Here is a 21,195-nt window from a genome sequence, read left to right on the forward strand (position 1 = left end):
ATATTAAAATTTATGTTACAAATAATTTTTAAATTATAATAAGATATTTAATATAATATTTAAATTTTAAAAATTTTGATGTGATATTTAAAATATAAATTTATTAATTATATTCACCCTTATCACAATTAATTTTAAATGATAATATATGATAAATATAAATATTACTTAAGTTAATAAATTTATTATTCAAGTATCATATTAAAAATTTTTTAAATTTAAATATTATATTAATTATTTTATTATAATTCAAAAATTATTCATGATATTAATTTTTTTAAATTGATTGTACATGAAAATATATAATTTTTTGTCATCTATTTGCATTCAATTATATATAGCAATATTACATCCATTGCAAAAATTTTTTAAAATTTTTAATAAATGAAAAAGAAAAAATGTTGCTCTTTGATGTTTTTATCTTTAGGTTTTTTAAATGGTTTATTATTTTAAGAGTTATTTTATTTTTTTGGTTTGAAATTTTATAGTATCTGATAATCATTTTAAGTTTTGATTAATTCAAAATCAAATTGGATTGGACTCCATAAAAATAACAAGCTCTCTTAATTTTTTTTATTCACAAGATTCAAAATCAAAACTTTACTTAAGAGAAATCGAACTCTTTATCACTTGAATCAATAAGCATTGATAAAGTTATTTTATTTTTTTATTTATATAAAAGTTTTAGGTAAGCATTTAAAATTTAAAAATTTATTGCTTTTTTTATCATTAATTACTTAATTCAATGACAACCTTTTAAGCATTCATTAGGATACCGAAATATTAAAAATATTACTATTTTCTTTTCACAACTAATTATTAATTTATATCATTCATTTAAAACAATCATAAAATCCAAAAAGCAGATCATTATTAGATAGAAAAAGAAAATAAGTAAAAAGTTATCATTGCTTTTGGTTTGCTTCTTACCCTAAAAAAATTTATTCCCTCAATAATAAATAAATAAAATAAAAAAGGTTGCAAGTGTTTAATAATATCGGTTAAAGTGATATTTAAGAAAAAAATATAATTAATGCAGTAGCTTTTAAATTTCAATAATATATAATGTATTAAATATAAATATTTTTTTGATAAAAAATTTAAAAATAGATAAATTATTTAGTTTTTTAAATTAAAATAAGATATATAATATATAATAATTTAAGATAAGTATTACAAATCATATATTTAATATGATCTTAATATGTATATATCTTATTTGTCAACTTAAAATAAATGATTACAGATCGTATATTTGATATGATCTCAATAAATGATTATCAATAAAATTTAAATTTAATATTTTTTATTAAAAAAATAAATTTTAATTGATTGAATCAATTATTTGATAAATATAAATATTTTTTAAATAATATTTGAAGTATCTCCGACCAAAATTTATAAATAAAAATTGCCCATTAATAAGGTTCTGCATGATCAGAAACTCTTCCATTTATAAAGCGCGTGGGATAATCAAACACATGAAGAATGTCTTTTTTCACATTGGTTTTCACAAACCCTAAATCCAATATTAAATACACACCGTTAAATATTATTATCAATAAATTATTGCCTCCCACCCCCACCCCAAATATCATTAATTTCACACAACCTAAAAAATTCTCTGTGAAAAAAAGAAAAAAACCTCTCAAAATACCAAAATTTTTTTTTTTCTTGTTTTGCCTCTTTAGATCCATTCTCTTTCTCTTCCCATTTTGACCGTCAAACCCTAGATCACCTAATCCTCTCTAGGGTTGTCAGAGTTGCAGACTTTTTTTTTTACTGCAAAGGAACAAGCTTTTCCTTATACTTGAAAAAACAAAAGAAGATTTTCAGTGTTTTTTTTTTTTTTTCGTTTTTGAAGCTTTTAGGTTGTTTAAAATTGTGGGTCTTGAATAATTTGATTGGATAAGGAGAGTAGAAGAAAATTTGAGTGTATAAAGAACTATCATTTTCAAGGGTGGTATTGAATTTGAATTAGTTTGCTTATCTTGGAAGGTTGCTTTTGGAAGTGATTCTTTTTTAGTTTTTGTAAAGGTTGTAGTTTTGTTGAGTTTTCAGGAGCAATGGGCCCTTACATATGTTCATTTCGCTTAAATGTTGTTGAAGAAATGGGATTTTGAATAGATTGGTTAATTGCATTGAATATTTGGGTTTTAGTAAAGTCTGTAGCTTTATTGTGTGTGTGTGTGTGTGTGTGTTTTTTTTTTTTTTTAAGCAAAATGGGTTCTTGGTTATATTCGTTTGGTTGACGACTGGTGAGGAAATGGGATTTTTTATTATGTTTGAATTTGGATGGAATATTGGGATTTTAGTTTTTAGTTGAGTTTTTAAGCTTTTTGAGTATGATGGGAATGGATGAGGAGGATAATGTTGGAAAAATAGAATTTCTGAAGGAACGAAGGGTAGTTAGTCTCTTTAGAAGAACTTAAGAAGGTTTTGTTGAGGGGTAGTTTTGGTGTATGATGGGTTGCATTTGTTGTAAGCCTTCTGCTATTGAAGATAGTAAAGATAGTCCTAGAGAGAGGCCTTCGATTAAAGCCTCATCAGATGTGAGGGTATCAAGGGCTACTTCTTCGAGGAGGGAGGAAGCATATAGAGCAAAGGATCGGTATGATAAAAATGAAGGGAGGATAATGTTGATTGATAAACAAGTGAATGGTTCGGTTCAGTTGCATGATGAGAATTTGGATAGGAAGAGGGAGAAGATGGAGTATGTTGTTAGTCAACAACCAGGGATGGGTAGTGTTCCGAAAGCTGCGGAAGGAGAGCAGGTGGCTGCAGGATGGCCTGCTTGGTTAGCTGCAGTAGCAGGAGAAGCAATCAGGGGATGGGTACCACGGCGTGCAGACTCATTTGAGAAGCTGGATAAAGTAATTATGCTTGTACTTAATTTAGTTCTTTGGTTACAATGTTGCTTGTATATGCTTGATCCTCATGTTGCCAATAGCATTTGTAATTTCTTTATTTGACTTATCTGTTCATTTTTAGTAGTTCCCTGTTGGTTTCTGGATTGATCGTTGGGATTCACCTTTGTGCTACTATATTGGAATCTTAGTTCCTTGTAATCCATTTTGACATCTGTTAACAATTCTAAAATATGATGTCATAATTCATAATTCCTAAGCCACTAGCCAATAGTTTTAGTAGTTTACATTACAAAGTTATCTTCATTCTCAGGTGTGACAATGCTATACTGGGAGCTCTGTCGTTGGGTCTCTATTCTTGGACACAAAAGTTTCTCCACCTTGTCGAGTATTAATGCAGTGGTTTGATTGTAAAGTGTATCCATCTTGACTTTTCTATTTGTTTTCTACCTTAAATGACCCCGAACCATGCTCATCTAGCCCTAAATCTATCTCAATAAAATCAAAACAGTACCAAATTACAGTTAAAAAGTAAAATTCTCTCTAAATCCAGTGACATACCTTTATTCAACATTATGGCATCTTAACATTTTATTTTATTTATCCTCCAATCTCCTGCCTTGTTCCTTTGGTCCTTCACTCTCCTGCCCTGTTCGTTTTGGCCTTCAATCACCATACTTTTACTGACTTCTAGATGTCTAATTGTGATAGAAATTTAAGAGGGTAGACTTTTAGAATTCAATATGTTTTGTTGATTCTATACTACCGGCGTTTAATGTGGTTTCTCTTATATTATAACCCATCCCTATGCTTTAAATTGACAGTTTCTTGCAGCTAGTAATCACATCTGTTACCTGAACTTATATTTCTATGCAGATTGGCCAGGGAACTTATAGTAATGTCTATAGGGCTCGTGACATGGATCAGAAAAAAGTTGTTGCTCTGAAGAAAGTAAGATTTGATAACCTTGAGCCAGAGAGTGTTCGATTTATGGCAAGGGAAATTCACATTCTACGTAGACTTGATCATCCGAATGTTATAAAGCTGGAAGGTCTGGTTACCTCAAGGATGTCTTGCAGCTTGTACCTTGTGTTTGAGTACATGGAGCATGATTTGGCTGGTCTGGCTTCTCACCCTGGTCTGAAGTTTTCAGAATCGCAGGTGCTCCTGATTGTTTTGCCTTTTTCTTTTTTTTCTTAGCTGCAATTTAATCTTTCCAAAGTTTACTTGTTAGTGAGTAGTAGTCCAGAATGGTGTTTACCATAAAAGGTCTTCCAAACATGGGAATTACATGATGTTTCATTTTTTAAAAATTGCGATCTTAATAAGTTAAAAAAATTCTGCAAAAACAGAAATTTATGTTTTGCATTGAAGGGCTATCCTGAATTTATTGCACTTTTCGGCAGGTTAAGTGCTACATGCAGCAACTTTTGTGTGGTCTTGACCATTGTCACAGCCGTGGTGTCCTACATCGTGACATAAAGGGTTCCAACCTTCTAATTGACAATAATGGCATCTTGAAGATTGCTGACTTTGGTCTGGCTAGTTTTTATGATCCCCATCAAAGTCAGCCCTTGACAAGCCGTGTTGTAACTCTTTGGTATAGACCACCGGAGCTTTTACTTGGAGCCACTTACTATGGTACTGCTGTAGATTTATGGAGTACTGGTTGCATACTTGCTGAGTTATATGCTGGCAAGCCTATTATGCCTGGAAGAACTGAGGTGTGCTTTTTTTTTTTTTTTTTAATCAAATGAAAGGTTTCCTGCTACGCATTTAGAGTTCTAAGCAGAAACTTTATTGTGTAACGCGAGATTAGGGATGGGAATTCAACCTGACCCCGGCGGGTTCCGACCCGACCCGACCCTATGAGGTCGGGTTTTTTTTTTTTTTTGAATTTCGGGTTTGGGGTCGGGTCGGGTAATGTTAGGAAATAATCGGGGTCGGGTTTTAGGCATACCCGACCCGACCCGACCCGATATTATTTAAAAAATTATTTTTTAATTATTTATTTATATATATATATATTTATATAATAATATTTTTAAATATTTATATTTAAAAAATAATATTTTTATTAATTTCGGGTCAGGTCGGATCGGGTACGGATTATATAATATCGGGTTCGGGTCGGGGTCGGGTATGAAAAAATAAAAAAATTTCGGGTCGGGTCGGGGTCGGGTATGAAAAAATAAAAAAAATTCGGGTCGGGTCGGGGGGGTCGGGTTTATTGATGATAAAGTCGGGTCGGGTTCGGGGTGAGCAAAACCCGCCCCGAACCCAACCCGATGCCAACCCTATGCGAGATGCATAACATTATTTTATTGACATAATTGTAATATGTGGTTGTTAGAGCTTCAAATTGTATATCTGTCTAGCATTTATCATACAAATGAAACTAATTTTACCGAGGTACCGATTGAGGCCAAAACATCTGTCCCCCAATTGGGGTTTTTCACGAAGATTTAGGCTTAAATCAGCCCAAAGCAAGCTGTTGCTATTTAAATAGGCAAGAGTGTTCAGTGAGTATAGACTCTATTATCTTGAAAGCTAACTTAATTGAGCTGACTTATATGTTTGAAATTTATTTTGGGATCTTTTTGGGCAGGTCCAGGGTCAATGATGGGATAGCCAAAAGCAAATTGTTGGAATATGCAAAAATCTTTGGTGAAATATAACATCTGAATGAAATCTTGAGGGGCATGGTGAAGTATGTGTGTGTGTGTGAGAGGGAGAAGACTATTGCAGAAAGTGCAATTGATATGCGATACTTAATAGCGGAGGAACACTTTTTCCACTACCTTTTTGTACATTCTGACTGCTGACCAGAAGAGTGTGCTTAATAGTGAGAGGACTTTTTAATTTGCTTTTAGATCTGTCACCAGCACCACTGGTTAAAAGTTCTCAGAGATTTCTTGATTGGTTCAAAAATTTATGTTGGTCCCTCAAAGTGCCAAACTACTGCATATCTAATCCAGTTGTGCTACTAATGGGATTATTAGGGAGTTGAGGGTTCTTATAGGTGTAGTTTGTTTGACATGTCCCTAAAATAGCGTGTTTCTAAGCTGGGAAGCTGGTTTTGGAGATAGCTTTGGTGTGGCATTGACTTTTATTTTTTAGGCAGACCCTTTATTTATACTTCTTAGCACTTTAATTCCTTTTACTGTTTTTCGAGATTTTGTTTTGTTTTAATTCTTTTGAAGGTGCCTCTGATCTAATTGCTCATGAGAATTGATTTCAATGAGAGATATAATGTAACATATGATAGAATGCACTGAAGTGATTTTTTAAGCAGCTGTATTTGTTAATACACTGTGTGTTATATGCGCTTCTCTCTTCCTGTAATACTAATAACTTTTATGCATATTTGTTCCAATAAATTTGACTGCTGGTATACCCTGCCTGTATGACCATCAGACCATTAAAATACTGTTAATGTTAACTTTGAAAGCAAGACCCAGTTGATGGTTGTTGGATCTCAACTTTAGCATTATCTCATTTTTAATTTGGAATTTGTTTGTGGCTACCTGAGATAGTTATTAAGTTATATTGAATTACGCTTCTTATATTAAGTTATCTTGAATTATGCTTCGTCTATTAAGTTATCTTGAATTATGCTTTGTCTCCTTTGTCTTGTTTGTGGCAATCTGACATGGTTTGGTGACACTGTCAAAATAGAAAGGTTTGGTTGCGAAATTAAATGATTGAGGTCTGTGTCTTTCTGCTTTGCAGGTGGAACAGTTGCATAAAATTTTCAAACTTTGTGGCTCACCTTCTGAAGACTATTGGAGAAAATCGAAGTTGCCTCATGCAACCATTTTTAAGCCCCAACAGCCTTATAGACGCTGTGTTGCAGAAACATTTAAGGAATTCCCTGCGCCAGCTTTAGCACTCATGGAGACCTTACTTTCCATTAACCCTGCTGATCGTGGATCTGCAGCGTCTGCTCTCAATAGTGAGGTATGATGTTTTTAAGAAATTATGTTTTATTAAAATTTTAGGCTATTATAATCCATGCATGTCTGCAAGCATGTCTATTCTTTCTATATCCTTCAGAGGGGTGGTGCCCCTGGGTGAATGTTGGTAATGAAGGTTTTTTTGTTTTTTTTTTGCAAAATAACTTGGTTATTTTAGCAAGATGACATGAAACCAATGCTTATATTTAGCTCTTTTGCTTTTTCAATTATATTCTTTTTTAGGAATTTTGTCATTGTTGCTAAAAGTATTTTAAGGGAACATGAGTTTCATTCAGAGGGGACACATTCTAGTATCTAAAGACTAGTTGCAGATATAATTTGTATGACAATTGGATAGAACTTTGTTCTAGTATATTTCATTCATTCAAGATAAATTCCAATGGTATTTGTCAGCATTATTGCTGTGTGTTTAGCAGTCTGTTGTCATGGTTAAGCATCATGTACTAACATGAGCCTCCATGTCTGGCTGTTAGATTGTGTTTGGTATGGGGTTATCTTTCCAAAAACCATGGTGATCTGTACATGGTGATTAAATCATCATATTTGGTAAACACTTGGGGATTCTACGTGGCAGTGATCTTGGATATCATTGAGAGTGATTAGATCACTATCTTGAAGGATAATCTAATTCCCATCCAAAAAGGTGGGAAACTTTTATCACCGAGGTAAATTGATTTATAAAATTAGTAATAGTCAATATTTCCCATTTAATATGTGAATTAAAAATTTGATTCCTCTTAAAATTGTAATTATTTTATATTATAAAATTTTATTTTCAAACTAATATTCATTAATAACAAGTTCAAAAATAATTTGTATATTTTTTTACTTCTTCTAGTGTTTTATATATAATATAATGTCTTTATTTTTTTATTATGATTTTAATAGATTAGTTTTATTTTCTAATTCAATGTATTTTTACATAATTTATAGTTAAAAATTAGTTTACTTAATAAATAAATATATTTAATAAGTTAATTATATTTATTATAAAATAAATAAAATATTGCTATGTTTTATGAATTATTATTTTTAAACAACATTTAAATTATTAACTTGTGTAATTATTATAACAAGAATGTTATTCTTATACTTTTAAATAAAATAATATTTGATTTTTAGTAATATCAAACACAATGATCTTTAGTTCGTATTAATTAGTAATTGTTAACCAAACAAATTGATTTCATATCACGAGTGATAAGATCACCTTGGTGATTACATTACCATAGTAATGTTGAAAATGATACCAAACGCTACCTTAAAGAGTTTGTGCCAAAGTTTAAATATGAAACTTGAATGCCAAAACTCTTGGCTTGTGTTCAATCCCGTGGTATCTTGGGGTGCTAGAACAGCAGGGCTTTATTCCCATCTCATATAAGCCACTATGACTTCAGAATTAGTATGCTGTATGCAATTTTCTAAATTGTAGGATGTACTTCTTTAAGTCTTAAATCATTTCATTATACTTTTCTGTTGTAATTATTTATCAATATTGTCTAGTGTCCTTGACATATTTTTATGTGTTTTACAGTTCTTCACAACTAAACCTCTTCCCTGTGATCCATCAAGCTTGCCAAAGTATCCTCCAAGCAAAGAGTTTGATGCAAAAATAAGGGATGACGAAGCTCGAAGGTGCATATTGTATATTTAATCACAATCAAATATTAATCTTCTTTAGTTTGTTTTTTGGGGGTACTTATACTAAATGAAAAATCTCATGCTTCTTAAGGAATATCTTCTTTGGACTCTTCGGATACTTGTGAGGGATTTACTTCCAAAGAAAATTAATTGCTTCAAAAGGATCATCCAAAAACTTGTAATTTCATGTCAGTCCAGCAATCAAGCTATTTGATCTCTTTGGTCTTCAGCCTATGCTGGACTGCTGTAAATGTAGCGTTTGCTTTTACTAGATGAGCTATTATCATCTTCTTTTTATGTTCTGCCACTGCTTCCATAATGGCTTGAAATCTTGAGTGGTTGGTATAGGTGCTAATAAACTATGTTTGTTCGTATTGGCAGACAAGGAGGAGCAGGAACGAAAGGCCAGAGACCTGATCATGACAGGAGAGCAACAAGAGAGTCTCGAGCCATCCCTGTGCCTGATGCTAACGCTGAACTAGCATTGTCAATGCAGGTAACTTATGATTTGGTTAATAATTTCCCATTTCATTTCTTTTTGCTCTACATGTTTGGTGATGGGCATCCTTAACTAGCGAATGCATCATGATATTGGTTTGTTCACGAATGTCACAACCTGCTATATCATTAAGGTTAATGAGATACAAAAACAGAAAATTAAGCTTTCTTTGCTACATAGGATTGGTTTTTAAGCTTAATGATATGGTATTGTAGTTTGTTCTTAAGTGCTTAGTCCCATTCTAGACATGTTATTAAATTATCTCACTCTTTTTAAACATAACTGAGATGTATATTCTTTTCCCTTTTTCTTCTTTGATCAATGGCAGGCTGTTATAAACTTATAATAAACAAATTGAACCCTGAATCGTACCAAAAAAATTGAACCCTGAAAGGAATTGAAGATGACAATAACATAGGAAGCAGAATCTAACATCTGATTCTAAAAATATCATGAGTAAAATCAAGGTGGGAGGGGAGGGAGGAAATGATAACTAACTACTTGTAGGAACCTCAGTGATTGAAGTCAAAGATGAATTCCTTGTTCTCCTCTCAATTTGAGGGACTGCTAATGCTGCAGTAATGACCAATCGAGCTGATGCTTTGCCATATAATGCAATTAATATTGTTTGTCTTCTCTTTTTTTTTTATCATTTTTTCCTCTTTTAGAACAGTTACATTAATTCGACATTACTAACGTTGCTTTCACATTCCAGAAAAGGCAAGGTCAATCCAATTCAAAGAGCCGGAGTGAGAAGTTTAATCCTTATCCTGAAGAAGTTGCCTCAGGCTTTCCTATAGATCCACCTAGGCCATCGCAGGGAGTAGAATCAAATGCAGATGTACAGGGGAATCATCACAAGCGAGCATCCCATTCAGGGCCACTGGCTCACCGAGCTGCATGGGCAAAGTCTGGGAAAAACCTGGATGATGCTCCAAAACTTTCTACTGGGGCTGACTTGTCAATGATGTCAAGTTTAGTGGCAGCAAGGAGAAGTAATCTTATATCTGAAGATCGCAGAGAAAGATCTGGTTCTTCACAATCAGAAGCTCCAGGAATGACTGCAAGATTTCCGGGGTCAATTAAGGAGGCCTCAGAATCCTTCATCCAACAGGATCCGAAACATAATGTGCAGCAGAAAGAAGATGGAAGAAGTAGCAACAAAGATCCTGTTCTGGTAAGTATTGAACCTGTTTTTTTCTGCCTTGATGATTGGTTGTCCTGATCAAACTTGTGCAGAGGAAGGCGTTAGTGTATTAAACTGGGGTATTTGTGATAATTTGTTGATTCTTCTATTTTGTTTTTTTCTGGTTTTTTCCAGTTTAACATGCTTTTAGGTTTTTGGTTGCCTGCTATTAACCTTTATCCATTTCAAGTATCTGATACATGCTTCTCAATGATGGTTTCCAGCTTGGTTATGGGTCAAAGGGGCACAAAATTCACTATTCTGGTCCCTTAATAGTTCCATCAGGCAACATGGATCAGATTCTTAAGGATCATGATCGCCAAATCCAAGAAGCTGTTCGGCGAGCACGCCTTGATAAGGCAAAGATGAGAAAAGTTCAGTTAGAAGGGAACCAAATATCAACCAATTCATTATTTGTTTCTGGTCGTTGAGCTAAATTTTGTGAACAGCAAATCAAGATGAGCATTGTCAAGACTCAAGATGATCACTGCAAATAATTTGGCTGCTGATTCTCTTGCTAAATATGATCCAGAGTTGTTGGGTGGATTTTTTTTTTGTATAGATTGGTGTTTTTAGGAATATGGCTAGTGGGCATATTTGGCTTAGCTTATAGGTTATTGAGAAATCTCTCTGTGATTAATCATGTGTATTTCTTTCCACTCGGCAACTATAATTTGCTAAGATATGACCCATTCTTGTAGACCTTATTATTAGCCATAAGTTAAAAGCAGAGAGATCTGAGATTATTTAATGTGATGAATGAAGCAAAATCTAGCATGTTTATCATTGCCCCTTGACAAGTAAATAGCATTAATGTTAACCGAAGAAGAAATTTTGCTTCAAGAGTAACTAGAAGCTTAAATCGGTTTATAGTCAATTTTTAAAAGATGATATTTGATCTGTTTCTTTTTTTTTTTTTTTTTTTCAAGCTACGATTTCTTTTGAAAAGAAAAAAAATCAAGAATGGACTGATATTTGTACCACATGCGAACTCTTGTCAGCAGCCATGTATTAAGCATGATAACGTTCAAGCTCCATTGTCTATGTATTTATATGTGTATATTTCATATGATATGATAATTCACGGTAGTCAAACTTGAATGCAGTTCCTGCTTCCCCTTGATAGAAAATTATGTACTTTTATTTTTGTGTTCTAAAATCGTCAAGTCTTTAGCAGCATTGAAAATGAATTGTTCATGCAGTTGAATTCTAAGCTGTGGTTCGTGGCTAAGGCATATTGTTGGAGAGCTGCTTTCTCATCAAGATTGTCTTTTGGCCTCCTCCGCCTACCGGTTTTGACCATCCATTCCTTTGAACTCCCCATTGAACAGTTTCCCTAGCAACCATGTGCTTGGCATTGACTTTGTATTGTCAAAGATCAACAATCTGTCAGTTCTTTCATTTCCTACAATGCTGGACACTGGTTTGATTTGAAGTAGATAAAAAAAAAATCACTTGACTGGTTGGTTTTTTCCATTACTTGAAGTTGCATGGATGGAACAAAGTCATCAACAACTCTAAAAGTATATGAATTGTGGACACTCAGCTTACTGTCGCAATGGTTCCTTCAGACATGAAGAAGCCTAAAAGGGCTAAACTGATGAACTGTATCAGCCACCACTGCCCCATTTGCTGCAAATCATCCATGGCTTATTTGGTTCATTAATTTCCTATCATAATCCTAGGTCATCATCATGTGCCCATCTATGTGATTTTCAAGACAGCCATAATGGTCACATGTCCAGGGTCAAAATGCTAAAATGATAGTTCACCATTTATGTTGCTTCAGCATCAAGGACCATTGAATCTACTTTCATCATATACCTTGCATCAAAATCATTTGTGAATCTTGTAAAGTCTTAAAGAAAAATATGCTGGATCCTGACTCAAGCAAAGAAATTGCATGATTTTGATTGAATAAGAAGCTTTGAATATGTAAAAAATCTAAACATTAGAGCTTAATTTAAGGAGAAATTATTATATATATCTAAGAAAATCTTAAATGCAACTTCAACCACATCATTCATACATGTTATACATCAAAAACATGACATCTTCGGCTAAAATAATTCTTTCCATTTCTTAGGTCTAGTCAAGATTATTTAAAAATGTGACAAATTTTTACTTATCTTTGGTTTTAATACGAGCTACTTCGTCAAAATAGCAACTTGTATGTTAGCATTTAAAACCTATACTTGCTTTGAGAAAGTCACAAGAAAATAAAAGATGATCTCTAATCTCTTCCTCTACATCACAAAAGTAGTAAGTGATTTTTGGCAATTTGAGTACAGGATCTTCAAATATTAACTCGTGTGCTCAATCTATTAATAATTACGAAAAAAAAATTATATTTTAAGAGTGATGAAGAATTCCAGACGAATTTTTGCCGAGCCATGCCCGGTTTTCTATCCCTCAGCCAATCCCATGTATTTGAAATTATGAATTTATCAAACTTTCATGCTTAATAAGTTAAGAGTGTAATCGATTGAGTTCAAGTCGATACAATATTAAATTCGAGTTCGATCTCAACTTTAAATTCAAGATTTAAAATTTAACTCGAATTAAATTAAATTTTTTTTTTAATTCAAACTCAACTCAAGATAAAATTTGAATTACTCGAACTCGTTTGATTAAATTTAATTAATAAATAAAATAAATTTAATTTTATATTTAATAAAAATTTAACTTTTTATATTCGAATTTAAAATATTTTATTAATTAAAATAATTAAAATATAAATTTTGATTAGACTCACAAATAATTTAAATTAAATATAAAAATATTCAAACTCGATTCGATATAAATAAATTAAATTTAAATTTTATTTAAATTAAATCAAAAAATTTACGAATATTAATATATAATTAACACATTTATAACAAATAACAATAACATCCTAAGGTGAGGCCAGCCACCCTTGCTACTTTAGGGTTGTTTGTGTACACAATATTTTATGTACCTAGAACTACCAAATTAATGGTACATTGAATGTAGCCAATAATGAGAAAATGTACATTGCATTTGTTACTGGAAAGGCCTTGCTCAAATTGAAGAAATATTCGCGGTTGGATTTTCTTAATAATACTTGACAATTAAACTAAAAAAAGACAAAAAAAAAAACTCAAAATTAAATTAAAATTTAATTCAATTGATAAATTGTGATCCAAAGTTGATTGTTGACCAGACGAAGAAAACTATGGGGACAGGGCGTGGCAGAAGCCACACCTGAAAGTTTTCATCACCTGAAAGTTTTCATTATCCCTTTGGGCCGAAGTTAGATTGACGCATTAAATGCTAGGGCCGTCCTCATTACAATGTGTCCCATCCACCAAAGTTTTTGTCTTTTTCTTGAAATATCAAAATTTTTGTATTAAAAATTTTTTTTGTTTGAAATAAAATTTAAAATAAATAAATAATTTTATTTTTAAATTAAAATAATATATATTATATTTGATAATTTAAAATAAATAATTATTTATAAAATTTAAATTTAAATTTTTTTTATTAAAATAAATAAATTTTAATTAATTGAATCGATTAATTTATATTAAAAAAATTACAAATATATTTTTTAACATAGGACACTCTGATTTATGACAAATTTATTTCTTGTTTTTTATTTTTTATTTTTTTTGGGTTTTACCCATTTGGATAATTATGATATGAAACGTCACAGGGGCCAATGAACTTTGGGTAGGGTAAGAGTTTAGTAATATTGGTCTTGGGGTAGTTTTCTTTTTCCTCCAATTTGCAAATAACAAAAATTGAAGTTAATTATTTTGAACAATTTGGATTCAAATTGTGTATTTTGATAAAATGTTATTTCTTTTATAAAGAAAATCATTATTTAAAAATAAAAAATTTTAAATAAAAACATATTAAATGCGGTATTTTAATATTAATTATATAAATCAATTAAATTATTTTGAATAAGAAATGGGAATGCAACCAATGATTCATCTCTTTAAATTTATGATTCTATTTGTGCATGTTTGTTGTTTCAATTAGTTGAAAAATCATTCTTTGAAAAAAAAAAAGAAGAATAGGTACAATAACGATAAAATTGGAAACCAAGAGGAAAAAAACGATTAATCAGGAAACTATCTGGGTTGCCAAACAATTATTATATTTGCCTTTGGATTAGATATGAAATAACTATTCATTTACAGTTCAAAAGGCCCTCCTTGTTGGATTTTTTTTTTATAAAATCAACATGCTTTGTGAATAAAATGGCCAAAAGGGTATCTTAAATTTTCATCCTTTACAAACTATACCAAATTTCCTTGCTTTAAATCAGTCTCAGACTCTCAAGTTTTCAGGGGTTTAAAGAAAAACCAAAGCTTTGCTGTCACTAACTATCAACTCTTTTTATTCTTCTGCTCTTAGGGATTTTAAATTTAATCATTGGTTAGAATCAAAGCTTAATTCTTTAGCATGAGAAGTTTACATAATTTAGTTTTTTTAAGATTAAAAATTAACAAAAAATGAAAATTTTGGGTTAGTTGTATGTTTCAGTAATCTAAATAGGTTTCCTCTTTGGGAAACTAAGATAGCCGAGATTCTCTTTTTCAACATCAAGATAGTAGGTTTCTAAAAGCATGACCATTGGGGCATTCTTCACTTGGCCAAGGTCCCGGAGTGAGACACTAGGGGTAGTTTCTTTGTAAAATTTTTAATTTCAATTGGACCCACAAGATATTAAAATTTTACTTTCTGGCTTGCTGCATGAGGGAAAAAAGGCTTTGAGGTCATGGTAATGCCACGTAGTCGAAATGGAATAAAGCGGGAAGATAATGCAATTGCTCAAAAGAGTGGCCTATGTTTCGAAAAGGAGACATTAAATAAAGTTACAAGTTTGGTAGCTTACTATATTAAACAAAAAGAATTGTCTTTTTTAATGTTGATATTCAAATGGTCTGTGTTTTTTATTGAGAAAAATTGTTTTGTTTTGTTATTTCCTTTCTTTTTGCTTATGCGTAACTTGTGGGAATTTTATGAGGTAGGTCTAGCAGAACAGAAGATTTTTTTGTGATGTTAACTGGTACCTCTCTTTCTTTCTCTCTTAGAAACATGCAGTAAATATATATAGATATTGGTAGTTTTTGCTTTTTGTTTGGTATGATATAATGGTGATTATATGTTGAGTACTGGGTATTTTTTGTGTTTTGGCTGTGTGTTGAGGTTTTGTGAACTTTTTTCTTTTCTGATTGGTAGTGTTAATGATGGTGGGGTTTCTGATATCTTCTATGATGAGAATTTTGGTGTGTAAAGGTTATTGATTTTGGTTCCTTGTGTTTATAGGGAATTGAGTTTGCGGTTTTCTTGATGGGAAGCTCGGGTTCTTTTCATTTTGTGACAATGAAATGAGTTTATTATTCAAAATGATAATGGTAGAAGTCAGAGAGTGGATAAGAAGGCAGAGATTTTTTCCATTTCTTGAATATGTAAGTGGCGACCTTCATGCAATTCTTGGAGGATAACAATGGAGGGTTCATCTGAGTCTGCTTGGCAGAAGTCTGATAGTTCTAGGGCACTGAAGTCTTCTCGTGTCTCAGACAGGGATCGAAGTCTGTTTCCTGCTGAACGAATCGATATTTCAGGTGATGCTTCGCATGATTTTGGGTTTAGAAAGGAGGATGGTAGGGATGTGCTGGCTCACAATGATCACCTTAGAAGCCAGGTTGGTGCTTCTGGGGTTTGTGAGGATGAGACGGCTGTAAACCCTTTTGTCCATGCCATTGAATGGGGTGATGTTAGCTTGAGGGAGTGGTTGGATAAACCAGAACGGTCTGTAGATGTCTTTGAATGTTTGCACATATTTAAGCAAATAGTTGAGATTGTAAATATAGCACATGCACAAGGAATTGTTGTCCATAATGTTCGACCTTCATGCTTTGCCATGTCCTCGTTTAATCATGTTTCCTTCATCGAATCTGCATCTTCGGGTTCTGGATCTGATTCTGCTGAGGATGCATTAAATAGAAAAAATATGGAGGTTAAGGATTTATCCTCTACTTTGCCCCTTGACATGCATCAGCAGCGTAGACTGATGAATGAAGATGTGCAAATTCCAACAAATGCTTTATCAGAAGCTAGCTGCATGCAGTCAGGCTCAGTATGTGCAAGGAATGCACTTTTAGAAGAGAGTGAAGAAAATAAAATCTTGGACAGAAATCTTGAACAAGTAAAAGAGAGAAAGCAACCATTTCCTATGAAACAGAAATTGCTTTTGGAGACCAATTGGTACACTAGTCCTGAAGAGGTTGCTGGCTCTCCCAGTACCTGTGCTTCTGACATCTATAGATTGGGAGTTCTCCTTTTTGAGGTTAGTTTTGAAACTGCTTGATACTTTCCATTATTTTTAAACTTTTGAAATAGTTTGTTGTTGTTAGTTTATGGTCTCTGCTATTAGCTATGGCTAGATTAAACTCTTAGATGCCTTGTCTTGTTTTATTTGATTATTTGATTAATTATTATTCAATCATTGGATTGAATCTTAAAACTCTTTTTGTTATATTTTTATACTTAGTACTTTTATGTATCTCCAGTTATTCTGCCCCTTCAGCTCAAGAGAAGAAATGACTAGAACTATGTCTAGTTTAAAACATCGAGTTCTTCCTCCACAGTTGCTACAAAAGTGGCCAAAGGAAGCTTCATTTTGTTTACGGTTATTGCATCCTGAGCCAAGTAGTCGTCCAAAAATGGGGTAATTTCTCCTCGTTTTTTTATATATTCCACCATTATTTATATAATTTCTGTATCGCTGCCCGTTATACCTTTCTATTTGAATTTGTTTTTCATTTCATTAACATTATCAAGCATTTTTTTTATTAATATGATTGAACTATATAATCAGATTAATGTTGTTTTTATTGTGCCGGACAACATTGTGCTCATGCAGATCTTATGAATGGCCTGGCTTTACAGAATTAGGTGATCGCGTGCATATTAAAGTAGTCCATTATAATATTGATAGCGATCTCTATTAGTGCATAGAATGTCTAATATAAAGGTTTTAGGGCAAATGTGGGCTCAAATTCTTTCAATCTGTTATAGATCATCATATGGTTTCTTTTGGAGTTATTTCCTTAATGGGAAACATTTATGCTTTCAGCAATGTATTTTTTAGGAAAAGTGAATTGAGGTATAGTTATAAACGAACATGATGCCTTGAAGATTTAGTCGGTCACATGGACAATTTTGCATGGCATTTTCTCGATAAGTTTCATTTGATACTGGAATAAAGAATGCGGTCAAAGATCTTGCAGTAGATACACAATGTTAGAATCACTCATCTAATAGATCTAAGTGTTTATGTCTGTAGTATTGTGGTAGATTTCTTCATTGCATTTCCTGTTAGTGTTTATGATGGATAATGGTTTGTTCCTTTTTTGTTTCCCTCTGTGAAGTAATAGTAAAGACATATCTCATTCATACCACCTTCAATTACTTTTTTGTCATCATTGCTGTTCTGCATGTATTCCATGTGTGATCTGCTTCCATCACTGGCACATGATGCAATTATTGTTTTAGGTATGGAGTTCCAACATTTGTTCATAGTAGATTTGATGTATTAATCTTGTTTCATCTATGTAACAGTGACTTGTTACAGAGCGAGCTTCTTCAGGAACCAAGAGAAAATTTGGTAGAACGTGAAGCGGCCATAGAGCTCCGGGAGAGAATAGAGGAGCAGGAGTTATTGCTGGAATTTCTTTTGCTGATACAACAAAGGAAACAGGAAGTCGCTGATAGGTTGCAAGATAATGTTTCTTTTCTGTGTTCTGACATTGCGGAAGTCGCAAAGCAGCAAAAAATCTTACAGAAAAAGGGAAGCTCATATACAGACCTGGAGAAAGATGACAATTCAACATCGAATCTCCCCTTAGTAAATATTGTTGATACTGATGATTCTTCTAGCTTGGGGTCTAGAAAACGATTTAGACCGGTACTTCAGATTCAAAATGTAGAAGAGTGTGGTGATAATCCAGACACTCGTCAAAAGTCTGATACCCCTGAAAATCAAGAAAGTATTATTCAAAAAAGTTTGCAGTTGATGAAAAATTTTAAGAAACTTGAGTCAGCATATTTTTTGTCAAGATGCAGGCCTGTGAATCAATCAGGGAAGCCTTTGAGTAGACAAACACCATTGAATAGTGATGGTAGAGGATCTATTGTTCTGACAGAAAGAAGTAATGTCAATAATTTAACATCAAAAGAGAGGCATAGCCAGAGCTTGGAAAGTGGATGGATAAATCCATTCCTTGAGGGCTTGTGCAAGTATCTATCTTACACCAAGTTAAAAGTCAAGGCAGACTTGAAGCAAGGAGATTTGTTAAATTCTTCCAATCTGGTATGCTCTCTTGGTTTTGATCGTGATGCAGAATATTTTGCTACAGCTGGTGTAAATAAGAAGATTAAAGTATTTGAATGTGATGCAATCATAAATGAAAATCGTGACATCCACTATCCTGTGGTTGAAATGGTTAGTCGGTCAAAGTTAAGCAGTATATGTTGGAATAGTTATATTAAAAGCCAGATTGCATCAAGTAACTTTGAAGGAGTGGTGCAGGTAGGTAAAAGCATTCACTTAGCATTCAGCATGTAGTTGTCTATAGCTCTATTTAAATCAGTTTCTCGACCATTTCAGGTGTGGGATGTTACAAGAAGTCAAGTACTCACTGAAATGAGAGAACATGAGAAACGTGTATGGTCTGTCGACTTTTCATCAGCAGATCCAACAATTTTGGCTAGTGGGAGTGACGATGGCTCTGTAAAGCTATGGAGTATCAATCAGGCAATTCTATTTTTGCACTTGGTGGATGTCAGCTTTGAAACTAAACGTACTGCAGTCATCTAATTTTTTGATGTGTATATATAATTCTGAATGTATGATAAGTTTTTCTCTTAACTGGATTGCTACTGCAGGGAGTAAGTATTTGTACTATCAAAACAAAGGCCAATGTTTGCTGCGTCCAGTTTTCCTTGGATTCTGTTCGTTATCTTGCATTTGGATCAGCAGATCATAAAATTTATTATTATGATCTCCGAAACTCTAGGATTCCTCTATGCACGTTAGCTGGACACAATAAAACTGTGAGTTATACCAAGTTTGTTGATACAAGTACTCTTGTGTCTGCTTCCACGGATAATACTCTGAAGCTTTGGGATTTGTCAATGTGCACTTCTCGGGTTATTGATACTCCCCTTCAGTCCTTTACCGGCCACACAAATGTAAAGGTATATTAACTCATGCAACATATGAGCTTTTTTGCTTAAATTATGATTCAAATTTTGTTTGGACTTGCTTACTATACTAAATATATTTGTGCTTGTTACACTTGCATGGTTAATCTTCTTTTGTTTGAGAAATTCATAAATTTAAGGAAGGAATTGAAATAGATAATTGGTTTTAAGTTAGTTAAACGTTAATAACTAAAAATCTGCTTTATTGCATGGAGAAGAAAGCTCACTCTAACATTTTCCTAGGCACAACAGCTGGTGGAAAGGATTCCAGAATATGAACATTATTTGTCTATTTCTGAACATTTTTTGTTGAGTTTGGAATCTGTCCTAATAGTGTTAAGTCCAAACTATGAACCAAAATAACACCGAAATTCATTGTATGTATTTATTCAAAATAATTATGATAATATATTTTTGCCTCAAAGCTTCTATTGTTATGTGCTAAAAGGGAACCACTTTGCTAGTTGGCAATGTTAACAAAAGAGGCTGCCTTAAAGTCATATATCTTTCTTGCACATGCTTCCTTTTGGTAGCTGCATATGTTACAATTAACGTATGAAATAGTGACAAATTTACATGGCCAATGACTAGCCATCAACATAAATGCTCATGGAAAATTATTCCCTTTGGCTGATGTACTTCATATTGTGGATGCATATTCTACTTGCTGCAGAACTTTGTCGGCTTGTCAGTATCTGATGGTTACATTGCTACTGGCTCAGAAACTAATGAGGTAATCCATATATTCTCTCGTTATATAGTTAGACAAACATGCATTAGTAGCTGTAGTTTGTTGGGCTTCTCATTACCTCCATAATTTGGTGCATGATGGAATCATTTTCTTGTTTGAAAAATTAGCTTTGAAAAAGCTGTCATCCTGCACTTGCTACCTTTCACTGAAGTGACATAAAAAAGCTAAGGCTGTCCTTAGGCAAATTTTCGAACAAGAGCTTCCTGTAATTAATCTGCTTGAAGATTGTGCTATGACCTTGCTCTATTACACGAAAGAACATCAATCTCCTGATTTTTGGTGAAACTTGTGGTTTATAAGTGATGAACATGTAATAAACCGCAACTTCAAATTCAATGTCAATCTTCTGTAGTATGTTTTCCACCATGTGTTTTGAACGTGATATTGTACATATTTATTGTATTTAGCACTCACTAGATACTCTATTGTATAGGTATTCATATACCATAAGGCTTTTCCAATGCCGGCATTGACATTCAAGTTCAACATGGATCCACTTTCGGGACATGAAATGGATGATGCTATGCAGTCTATCTCTTCGGTTTGTTGGCGTGGCCAGTCCTCTACCCTAGTTGCTGCAAATTCTACTGGGAATATCAAAATTTTGGAGATGATTTAGTTTGGTCTCTTTTTTTGAAATCATCCATGATTTAAGCAAAGACACAAGCAAATCGGTGCTCCATGCAGACGTTGAAGGAATAAATGCCGGTATCTTTCATTGGAGAAGATTAAAGGATTTAACATTTGAGCAAAAAAATTTTGGCTGTAGATGATAGCGGATGCAATTGAATGGAGAGTGAGAATGATTTGAACAAATATATACGTAGATAAAATTCAGAGAACAAAGGGATAAAAATCAGTCCTGTTGTATATTTTGTAATGCTTATAGTTCATAGTCATTTTTTTAAAGTATAATTAATTTTCTGATGCGTCACAGTTTGCCATTTCTTGGTGGAGTCATTTATAAATGTTTTTGTGCTTCTGCAACTGTTTAGCAAAATGGCAGAACATTATTACCAAAGGTACTTTTA

At 32.8% G+C, this 21,195-nt stretch overlaps 2 protein-coding genes across 4 annotated transcripts; both read left to right on the forward strand.

Moving 5' to 3' along the window:
* The first annotated feature begins 1,578 nt into the window (after window positions 1–1,578).
* LOC111301684 (Protein kinase superfamily protein) lies at window positions 1,579–10,921 on the forward strand. Its single transcript, XM_022897526.2, has 8 exons — window positions 1,579–2,873; window positions 3,744–4,028; window positions 4,274–4,591; window positions 6,600–6,827; window positions 8,379–8,479; window positions 8,867–8,981; window positions 9,700–10,161; window positions 10,395–10,921. The coding sequence occupies exons 1-8, from the start codon at window positions 2,463–2,465 to the stop codon at window positions 10,599–10,601; spliced, it is 2,127 nt and encodes a 708-aa protein (XP_022753261.2). The 5' UTR covers window positions 1,579–2,462; the 3' UTR covers window positions 10,602–10,921.
* A 4,125-nt stretch (window positions 10,922–15,046) lies between these two features.
* Window positions 15,047–21,094, forward strand: LOC111301685 (protein SPA1-RELATED 3-like). 3 transcript variants are annotated; one of them, XR_016328086.1, is made up of 8 exons: window positions 15,047–15,211; window positions 15,472–16,495; window positions 16,719–16,876; window positions 17,770–18,739; window positions 18,818–19,010; window positions 19,096–19,407; window positions 20,087–20,146; window positions 20,598–21,094. XR_016328086.1 is itself a non-coding variant. In XM_089744451.1 (8 exons), exons 2-8 carry the CDS (start codon window positions 15,653–15,655, stop codon window positions 20,781–20,783), a joined length of 2,676 nt encoding a protein of 891 aa, XP_089600577.1. In that variant the 5' UTR covers window positions 15,054–15,169; window positions 15,472–15,652; the 3' UTR covers window positions 20,784–21,094. The 3 variants fall into 3 exon arrangements, 2 of the variants coding, with proteins under 2 accessions (XP_089600577.1, XP_022753263.2); XM_089744451.1 differs by having other exon boundaries at window positions 15,054–15,169; window positions 18,818–18,964; XM_022897528.2 differs by having other exon boundaries at window positions 15,061–15,211; window positions 18,818–18,964.
* The last annotated feature ends 101 nt before the right edge of the window (window positions 21,095–21,195 follow it).

The sequence above is a fragment of the Durio zibethinus genome, chromosome 15 (assembly GCF_047325235.1).
Source record: "Durio zibethinus cultivar Kanyao isolate XHJ-2024 chromosome 15, ASM4732523v1, whole genome shotgun sequence".
Lineage (NCBI taxonomy): Eukaryota > Viridiplantae > Streptophyta > Magnoliopsida > Malvales > Malvaceae > Durio > Durio zibethinus.